Source organism: Martes martes (genome assembly GCF_963455335.1).
Source record: "Martes martes genome assembly, chromosome: 13".
Classification (NCBI taxonomy): Eukaryota; Metazoa; Chordata; class Mammalia; order Carnivora; family Mustelidae; genus Martes; species Martes martes.
Window position 1 is genome coordinate 16,975,863 of NC_137901.1, and position 10,883 is coordinate 16,986,745.

A 10,883-nucleotide genomic window follows, 5' to 3' on the forward strand; every position below is an offset into this window, starting at 1 on the left:
CTTGTAAGCAAACACTTGAAGAGGTGAAGTCTTACGGTTCACCTGTGGAGGCTATCTCAGACTGCGGAAGGGCAAGTCCAAAGACCGTCCTGCAAGTGTGCAGAGTGTAGAGAAAGGGAGGAAGATAACGCGGCCCAAGAGGTAACTGGTAACTAACTGGTGTTTTTATACTGAAACAGAAAAGCAATTAAAGGGTTCCGAGCAGAGGAAAGGTAAGACCCACAGATGATTCAAAAGAGTAGTAATTCTCACTGCTATGCTGAAAATAGCCTGGGGGCAGGGGCCAAGCAGGAGAAGTTAGGCACCTACTGGAATGCTCCAGATGAGAGAGGGCAGTGGCCGGCCCAGGGCTGAGGCCGTTGGAGGTTGGATTCTGGATGCACACCGAAGGCGTAGCAGATGCAGATGGGACGTGGTGTATAAAAGGGGACTCAGGAATGATTTGGAAGTTTTGGGCCTGAGCAATCAGAGGGGTACAGTTGCCATTTCCTGAGATAAAGAAAACTGCATAAAAAACAGGTCTGTGGGGGAAGAGATGCCAAGTTTGGGACATGCTACGCTTAAGATATCTTAGTCATTCACGATGAGACGGCAAATCCGCATCTACAGGTACAAATCCAGGGGGTTCAAAGCAAAGATACGGACTGAAGATACGAACTGAGAGGAATCCACCCAAGTATGTATAGTCCTGAGACTTAAGGATACACTGAGAAGGGGATTGGGTGAAGACACGGAGCTCCAAACTTCAGACACTGAAGAGACAGACCAGAGGGACAGAGATGGAGGAGAGCCTTTGTTTCAGCTTTGCACATGTTCTCAGTCTTATCATAAACTGCAGGAGGGCAGAAGTCTGCAGCTACAGCAGGTGCGCAGGGATGGTTTTCCTTGGTCCGAGTCCCAGAGCCCCCTTCCTAAGCTCCCTCCTGCATGGAGTCCGGGCAGCGTTAGAGCCTCCTGAAAGCTGTCACCTTCAGGGTGTGGTGACACCACCACACAGTTGTGTCACTCAGAACCTGCTTCTATCCGCACTGACAGCAAAGGCTGTTCAGTATCAGGGCGGTCTGGAATGGAATTAGGGCTGAGTTTGTATTTAGGGCACTCCTGTATACACACGGTTGTGCGAAACCAAACCGTAAGCCAGGACTGATTGTGAGTCACCCATAATTATATGAAAACATTTATAATTACTCCTAATCTCTGATGGACAGTTCAGGATGGACTCTTGGGTTTTCTTCATTAAATTCTCATCTATTTGAGGAAACATGTATATAGTCAGAAAAGAGGGAAGAGAAACACTAGGCAATCTTGGAAGATTTTAGGGAAAAAGTCCACAACCTCATGGGAACTACTGTCCACTTGGACCCTCACACTTCATTTCCTTGATCTGACACTAGAGGAAAATACCTCTGGGACTTTCTGCTATGAGAGATGTTCTTCTAGCACCAGTATGAAATTACTCTGAAATAGCATTTTTGTCTTAAATACAGTAGGCATCACCAGCTTACCTTGCCCACTCCAGCCTCTAAGTGCCCAGTGCTAAACTTTTGTTATACCAGTTTAATTCCGATTTTAGTAGATTTATGACTTTACCATTCCCCAATTTTCTAACTTGTAGGGGTGCCCCGACTCCCACCACCACTCACCTATTCTGAACTAATCTCTATCTTGGAAGACTGGTAAAATCCCATCTATTTCTTTTCAGACATCCCACTCTGGAATTTGCCAGATTCCACGAATGCGTGCGCTTTGTTGCCTGGGAGGCAAGACTGCCCTTGTCTCTATACTACCTTCACCAGAGATGTGGCCTCAGACTTTTCTGTTAGTTTGCCACACGAACCATTCTGCAGCCTTTGGCAAAAGCTGACTGAACGCTTGGGCAGGAACACTGAGCACCTGATGTCAGGTATCCACTGCTTCAGCCATGCTTCCTCAATGGCAGGGCCTTCCTTTCTTCTCTTTCCTCCACTGCCAAATTAGGAGTCCTTACTCCCAGGCCCTCCTCAGGAAAGTCGAGAGCCTTCCCTAGCTAGTGTACTAACCACAAACCAACCAATCATAGATCTGATGATCCTATCCCCAGAGAAGACAACTTTTTACACTGTTCCTAGGTCCAGAAATTCAGAAATCTACAGACCCAGTGTAATAGTATTTTGGATTTTCTTTGCATAGCCCCTTCTCCCTAAGAGAAGCACTGTTTTTTTCCTAGAACAGAAAAGTGTGCTGTCTGCTCAATTTTGCAAGTTTATCACTTGTTAATTCCAACTTCACATCCTTACTCCTCAAAGAACTCTAAATCATCATGATCCTGGCTTAACCCCAAACTCTGAAACTTGAGGTTGTTGCGAGGGCCAAAGTAGATAATGCAGGTAAATGCTTAGTGTGTTGCTATATACCAAGTGCTCAATAAATGACAACAACCCATTGTTATTATTATTCATACCCAATATAGCATTTAACGTGTTATTTGTGAATGTCACAGAGTAACAGTCCATTACTAGGGAGGTCCTTGTGAATAGGAACTAAATATTTGTCATCTGTTTATCTTCTGGAACTTCCAGCTCATAACAGGCACTCAATAAACATAAAATCGTGAATGAATGACTTCCTTCTCAATTCAAGAATATAGTGTCTAAGATAGGTTCTATGCAGAACACACAGACTCTTAACTGATGCCCCCGTTCTCGAGTTCATAAGAAAGTGTACAAATAATTATAGTCCAAGAAAAAGTTTAGTCATATGAGAAGTTAAAAACAACACAACAACAAAAAACTTCTAAAGGATTCCCAGCCAGGCAGATCAAAATCCTAAAAACAGGAGAGGAGTGGTTCTAAGTGGGGTCTGGGCATCCCTAGTGCAGTTCCTGAGATCCTGTCACGGCCTCTGCAAGGTCCAAACAATTTTTTACAGTAACACTGAGATGTTATTTATCGTTTTCATTCATTCTCTGAGGAAGTGTACATTGTAGAGTATCTAGTGTTACATGACCTGGGATAGTACAACAGACCGAATGCAGAAGCCCCTAAAAGAGGCCCCTTCTCTGCAATAAAGGCAAGACATCGAAGAGACCTTTAAAATGTAAAACAATGCCACTTTTCTAACAATTTTTTTTTGTTTTGGAAAAGTTTTATTTTCCCACAAAAACATGTAATTTCTGTTAACATGTAACAGGTTATTCTTTTAGAAAGAGTTAATATTTTTAAGGTTTCTTAGTTTTAATTCCTAATATGGTAACTCAGCATACATTACATGTGTGTAATGCATAGAACCCACATTAAAAACTCTGGGGGTCCTCAATAATTCTTTACAGTGTGAAGAAGTCCCGAGACCAAAAGTCCGCAGTTCCTAGCCTGGGAAGAGGAAAAAACAGTTTTACTTCGAGCTCAGTGCTCACGGTGAAGGCAAGAAGAGAACCTGGTAAGTTGGTTTGACAGAGGAAGATGGCAGTTTTAGTGTCAGCCTTTCCCATCATCATCCTCTCCTACATAAAAACTTCCAGGAAATCCTTCGCTTTCATTATCTCCTCACCTGCACTTCTGCTTCTTAACCTTCCTTCGGTCTTCCCGGTCTGCGCCCACATCCCGTTCTTTTGCACCCTGGGTCTTTTGGAACGACGGCCCTGACCTAGTGGTTTCCGGACAGCCTGCCTTCTCTCCTGATCCTCCCGGGTCGACCTCCACGGCTCGCTTTCAGTGGAGCCCCCGGGGAGGAGGGTCCAAGCTGGGATCTCTGGCATTCCCACGCTTTCCCGACCGAGTCCCCTCTCCGCGCCCCGTTCACCGCAGCGGCCCCCGCCGAACTCCAGCCGCCGGAGCGTCGGTCCTCCCACCCGGGTGGCCGCTCGCTCCCGCCCCGCGCGCCCCTGCCCCACGCCCCCCGCCCCACGCCCCCGGCGCCCCCGTCCCTCACCTGAGCCGGAGGCGCCCCCGACTCCCCGCCACCTCGGCCAGCCTCCTCCAGCCCCGGCCCTCGGGCGCTCGGTCCAGGCTCCCGCTGAGTCTCCGCAGTAGCGGCTCCGGAAGGCGGTTGAGGGTCGCGCCGGCCGAAGCGGAGATTGGCGGCCCCGAGGGCGCGGCCGGAGGCGGCTGCAAGGCCGGGGGCGACGGGGCCTGCAGCAGCTCCCCGCACAGCGACCCGTCCGTCGCCGGCGACCCCGCGACTTGAGTTGCTGCCCCCGGGCGCATCGCGGGCTTCGGCTCCAGCGAACCTTCCGCTCGCCCCCTCGCTCGCCCCGGCGCCGCGGAGGCAGGGGCGGAAGGAAAAATTCGGCAACGCCGCACCGCACTCTGAGGAGGAAGCTCCGCTCCCCGCCCGGCAGAGACAGATTTGCCGGGGCAGCCGGGCGGGCGGGCCACGCCTGCAGCGCCGAGGGGGCGGGGCCTCTGGCGGGGCGGGGCCTCTGCGCGCGTGCGCGCACCGCCGCCGCCCGCTCGCGGAGGCGCGCGCTTCGGAACGGGGGAGGCGGGGTCGGGGCTTAGCAGGAACGGGTCCGGCGGCGGCAGCTGGGGGAGGAAGCGGTGGAGGAGCTACGCCCGGGCGGCTCCACTTGGGCTAGGAAGCCTGCGGCGTCGGGGCTTCCCGAGACCGTGGGAGGAGGATTGCCTCAAGCCGGAGACCGGAGCTCGCGGCTCTCCACCGCCGGCCCCCCGCCGCGCTGAGCTGACTCAGTGACTTGCGTGTGCCAGCACCCGCGTTGGGCAACCTCAGTCGAGGCTTCCTCGTTTTAGGGGTTGATGTGTATGGCACTGCTAAGGGAAGTGGTTCCTAGACATCAGATACCTAATGGAAATTTGCTCGAAATCTGTGCCTAGACTTTTTTTCCTTTCAACTGGGCGGCAGATCTTGGAAATGATCGTTTATAGCAGGAATTGCCTGGTTTCCTCTGAGTCTGACTGCCTCCCATTGAACACTATAGAGTAGTTTGGGGCAAAAGGAAGCAATTTATCGAATGTGACCAGCTAGGTACTCTCAGACAGAAGGCTTCCTTGCCCAGTTTCCGGTGCCATTAGCTTTTGCATCACTTAGGACAATAGGATTTTCTGTAGCAATTTGGGCACCCAAATTCCCCCTCACCTCTGGCTAGGTAATTAGTTGCTCCATACATTCTCCCATCACATTCTAGCACAAGCAGTCACTATCCTTTTTCATCCGGTGTTAAGTGCAGAGTTCAGAAAGCAGTGTAATGGCTAAGTGCACGACCTTTAAGATCCAGAAAGATCTGCTGGATTCTCGTTTTATGACTTTGAATAAGTTACTTAATTTTCTGCCTCATTTGTTAAAATGGAATTGAAAATACAGTAGAATGTATAGAGTTGTTACCAGAATTAGGGGACTTGATGTAAGTAAAGCACTAACTCTGCTTGCCGTATAGTAGATAACAAATGCAAGCTATTATCCTTGGAAATGCAAAAGCTCGTTTCACACTCAGTTTGACTTGGTAAACCTTTCCCAGTCACTTCTGGTGCCTTCCTGTTTTGTTCTTAGTCATTGAACACACATGAGAGTCTATTAGCTGCACGTGCCAATTATGGAAATCAAGTCTTCTAGTTTTTATTGGTCTAGTCTTTATTAGTCGACTGGTCTTTCAAAATTGAGATTCAACAAACTTCTTTTATCTAAGTCTGCTACATGGAAGGTGTTGCTTATGCAGCTACTCACACATGCCTATCTATCTATCTATGCACATCTATTTTATCCACCCTGGGAAAATCCTTACTGATTTGATCTTTGTCCAATACAGCTCAGCTACATACTAACAGTATCCAACCCCTCCCATCTCCTCCTCAGCTTCTCCTCTTCTCCTAGGAGGACTGCCTCCCTCATTTCCCTCTAGTCTAGGTCCTGTTTTCCACCTTGCAATTTTTTTTTTTTTTAAGTAGGCTCTACCCCAGTGTGGGGCTTGAACTCATGACCTCAGATCAAGAGTCGCATGTTCTACCGACTGAGACAGCCAGGTGCCTCCTACATTGCAGTTTCATAACCTATTCAGTCACCCCACCCAGCACTTTCTAACCTTTGCCATGGGCTGACATTACTTTTTATGATTGGTCTTTTTCTCCTCTTAATCAAATATTAATATTATGTAATTTCACCCCCCTGTGGTTCTTTTAAGGGGCATAATGGTTTAATAGGTAAAGTTACGACCTTTCGAATTAGCCCTGAATTTGAATCTTGATGCTGCCACTTATTGAAGACATGACTTTAGGCAATTTCCTTGACCTCTCAGCTTCAATTTCTACATCTGTAAAAAGCAGAAATAATAGTACCTGCTTCAAAGGATGTATGAGAATTAAATGAGAGATAATAATGTATACATATAAAATGTGTTTGGGAGTAGATGCAGGGTTTATTAGCACTCTCAAAATTGCCACGTTAATTTTGGGAACAAAATAATAAACAGTAATTCAGCTTCTTTTCCTGTACCAACCATTACAATTATACAGATAGGAGAAACATTGAGAGTGGATATCTGGCTTTTAAATGCACCTTAAAAGTTCATGCATATCTTTAGAGGATATCCTTGGGAGTTCTTCCTCATTAGTTGAAAGTGATGTAGGTCTTTGTGAATCCAGACAGTCTGCAAGAAGCTTGTGGTTTCTTTCTATGGAAATCCATTGATGTAATCTTCAAAATACAAATCTGGAAACTGACTCATAGATTTCTCTTCCTTTATACAATTTGACTCTAGATGGTACTTTAACTAAAAATGCCAGAACAACATGTCATTTCATATCTGGACAGGTTTTCAAAGGCCCAGCACAGGGGAAAACCTATGGATCCTGGGATTGGTATACGACAGAGAGGAAGAAAGCAGGAGTCTTGTGACTTAAGTGGTACCCCTTGTCTTCCACCCTTATTCCATACCAGCACCTTCATGCCCTCTGACTCAGCTCTGTGTTGAGGCCACTCAGTGCACCCTTGGACACAAGGCTCCCCACAACCACTGCCCCATCTTGCTGCTATCTCCCAAAGGATTAGGGGCATTTTCCCATTTTGACTTCAACTTTGGAATAGTAACTAAGTGTTGTAATAGCATTCCATACTTTTTCGTCATAATGAGTCATCCAGAGCAAACTACAATTTATTTGTCTACATTCATTCATTCACTCATTCATTCAATTATTAACAAATATTTACTGATGCCTACCTTGTGCCAGGCTCTGTTAAAGGATAGTCTTTATTAAGGCTTTTTTGGGGGAGGGCGCAGTTTTAGACTCATGGCAAAATTGAGGGGAAGATACAGAGATTTCTCATATACCCTCTGCTCCCACAAATGCACCACCTCCCCCATTATCAACATCCTGCAGCAGAGTGGTACACTTGTTTTAACTGATGACCCTCCACTGACACATAATCACCCCATGTCCATAGTTTCCATTAGGGTTCACTCTTGGCGTGGTACATTCTGTGAGTTCAGACAGATGTATACTAACATGTATCCACCATTATGGTGTTATACAGATGGTGTCTTCACTGCCCTAGAAATCCTCTGTGGGCCACCCATTCATCCCTGTGCCCTTGAACTCCCATGAGACTATCAAGAGATCGTTGAGCAGCGATTTATGAGATGGAAAACATTCATGGGCAACACAGTCACTTCATTATAACCACCTTTCCTTCCGATTCAAGAGAACATATCTGAGCACTGGTATGATGATAGAAATAATTTTAGGTATCATGATAGATACGGCATTGTGATAGGGAAAGTCTTGAATCAGGTCTAATTTTAGTATATGTGCTGCCGAAGCGAGCATGAATCAGGTCTAATTTATTATCTACAGAGCAGATCATTCAGAAACTCTGACACTTACACGATCATTACTAACTAATCACTGGGGACACATTTCAGCTGAAAATGGGAACTGTGATTGAGGTGCCACTTCTCACGGCCAGGAGACACTTTGTTGGGGTTTTCAAAAGAGTACTTTTCATCCACCCAGTCGTGTTCAGACTTTGTGACAAAAGCAACTGCATTGGGCTGCAGTAAAATTAATGAAGGAAGTCACTCCATAATATCTACCAACTACCAGTCAGTACTCTCTTAGGATGTAGGAGGAACACCGGTATTCCTCATGTTTGGCTCTACTTAAGAATCACGGAGGGCAGGGTGCCTGCATGGCTCAGTTGGCTGGGCGTCCTACTCGTGATTTCGGCTCAGGTCATGATCTCAGGGTTGTGGGATTAACCCCCGTGTCAGGCTCCGTGCTTAGCCTGGAGTCTGCTCGAGATTCTCTCCCTTTCCCTCTGCCCCTCACCGCGCTCGTTTGCTCTCTCAATCTCTCAAATAAAAAAATCTTTTTTTAAAAAAGATTTTATTTATTTATTTGACAGAGAGAGAGGTCACAAGTAGGCAGACAGAGACAGAGAGGGGAAGCAGGCGCCCCGCTGAGCAGAGAGCCCGATGCAGGCCTCGATCCCAGGACCCTGAGATCACGACCCGAGCCGAAGGCAGAGGCTCAACCCACTGAGCCACCCAGGCGCCCTCAAATAAATAAATCTTAAAAGAAAAAAAAGAATCACACGAGGGCATGGCCATTCATCAAAAAGTTAAACGTGCACTTTGGCAGCACATTTACGAAAATTGGGATTACACAAAGAAGATCAATTTGTCCCTGAGCAAGGATGACAACAAATTTGTGAAGCATTTCATATACATTTTTTTGTATCTGTATGAGATGATGGATGTTAATGAAACTGTTGTGATAATCACAATACAAGTAAGTCAAATCATTATGCTGTGCAACAATTATATCTCAATGAAATGGGGAAAAAATTAGACATAGAATTACCATATGATCCAGCAATCCCACTTCCGGGTATATAGCCAAGAGAACTGAAGGCAAGTACTCAAACAGATCCTTGTACACCAATATGCATAGCCTCGTTCACAGTAGCCAACGGCTGGACAGACCAAACGTCCATTAACAAGTGAATGGATAAACAAAATGTGGTATGTACATGCAATGCAATATTACTCAGCCTTAAAAAGGAAGGAAATGCCGACACAGGTTTACAACATGTAAGAACTTAGAAAGCATCACGTTAAATGAAATAAATTAGTCACAAAATGATAAATAATGTATGATTCCAATTATATGAGGTACCTAAAAGAAAAATTCATAGAAACTAAAGGTAGAATAGAGGGTACCAGAGCTTGCAGGGGGAAAGAGAAGAGGGAATTATTGTTTAGTGGATACCCTCTTGTTTGGCATAGTGAAAAGGTTCTGGAAATGGATAATGCACAATATTGTGAATGTACTTCATGCCACTTAATTGTATGCTTAAAAATGGCAAAAATGGTAAATTTTGTTATATGTAGTTTACCAACACACACACAAAGAATCACCCAAGGAACCTGAAAAACGTACAGATACCTGAGCTATAGTCCTCAGAGACTCTAATTTTAATTGGTCTCAGATGGGGCAATAGTAGTTTTTAATGTATCCCTCAGGGTATTCTAATGTACAGAAGGGATGCTTAACCTCCAGGCCAGTGAGGCTCAGCTTTGATTACACGTTAGAACCATTTGGCGATTAAAGTACACTGATATCGGGGCACCTGGGTGGCTCAGTGGGTTAAAGCCTCCGCCTTCAGCTCTGGTCATGATCCCAGGGTCCTGGGATCGAGCCCTGCATCGGACTCTCTGCTCTGCGGGGAGCCTGCTTCCCTTCCTCTCTCTGGCTGCCTCTCTGCCTGCTTGAGATCTCTCTCTGTCAAATAAATAAATAAAATCTTAAAAAAAAATACACTGATATCTGATCTTACATCCATCTTATTTCACTGGCTTGGGGATCCTGCCTGGTCACTGCGATTTTTTTTCTGAATTCCCCATCTGATTGTAATATGCAAGCTAAGGCGAGAACCTTTGCTCTGAGGACACCCCAGGATCTCTGCCTTTCATTCCACCTTGGGAGAACAAGTATTTCTGTATGTCAGTGATGAAATCAGCACCAGAGTGCAGGAGGGGCTTCTGATGAGAACCGAAGGGCCAAAGGCCACTTGATTCCTTTTCTTTCCTTCCGCAGAGTCAGAATAGTAAAAATCAGAGAAGCAAAGACCAGTAGAGGGCCCAGGAGAAAAGGGTGAAGATATGTTAGACTCACTCTTACGGGAGAGAAAGGCTCTTTTTTCTTCTTACAGGCATTTAGTTCCTAACAGCTTCTAACATGGGCAGTGCTCCCCGTCCTACCCACCACCTGCCTTTGAGTTCTCCTCCCTCCCCAGGAGGGGCTCAGAGCTGATCTGCTCAACTGGGGTCCCAAAGAATCAGGGCTGATAAGAGTATCCCAATCAAGGGGCTACATTGCTGGTGCATGAAAAACTGTCCAGCTTATCTTTTTTATTTTTATTTAAGATTTTATTTATTTATTTGACAGAGAGAGATCACAAGTAGGCAGAGAGGCAGGCAGAGAGAGAGGAATGGAAGCAGGCTCCCCACCGAGCAGAGAGCCCAACGCAGGGCTCGATCCCAGAACCCTGAGATCATGACCCGAGCCGAAGGCGGAGGCTTTAACCCACTGAGCCACCCAGGCACCTCCTGTCCAGCTTACCTTAAAAGAACATCGAGGGATGCCTGGGTGGCTCAGTTGGTTAAGCAGCTGCCTTCGGCTCAGGTCATGATCCCAGCGACCTGGGATCGAGTCCTACATCGGGCTCCTTGCTCGGCAGGGAGCCTGCTTTGCCCTCTGCCTCTGCCTGCCACTCTGCCTGTGCTCGCTCACTCTCTCTCTAATAAATAAATAAATAAAATCTTAAAAAAAAAAAAAAAAAGAACATCGAGATGGTAGACATACAATGTCCTCTGAGCAATCCTAATTTACCTTCAGTCAGTCTTTCGTCACTTTTATCTTCTGAGGTATTTGTATTTCTGTTCTTCCATATAAATC

The 10,883-nt window shown here is 46.3% G+C and overlaps 1 protein-coding gene across 2 annotated transcripts in view; it reads right to left on the reverse strand.

The window, feature by feature from the left end:
• The window catches only part of MALT1 (MALT1 paracaspase), a 59,480-nt gene extending 55,173 nt beyond the window's left edge, over positions 1 to 4,307 (reverse strand). The window contains exon 1 of one of the 2 annotated variants that reach the window (XM_080821518.1): positions 3,907 to 4,307. In XM_080821518.1, coding sequence (XP_080677644.1) covers positions 3,907 to 4,181 — 275 coding nt within the window. In that variant the 5' untranslated portion in view covers positions 4,182 to 4,307. The remainder of the gene's footprint in view (positions 1 to 3,906) is intronic. The other variant, XM_080821517.1, reaches the window with a different exon arrangement.
• Positions 4,308 to 10,883: the final 6,576 nt, after the last annotated feature.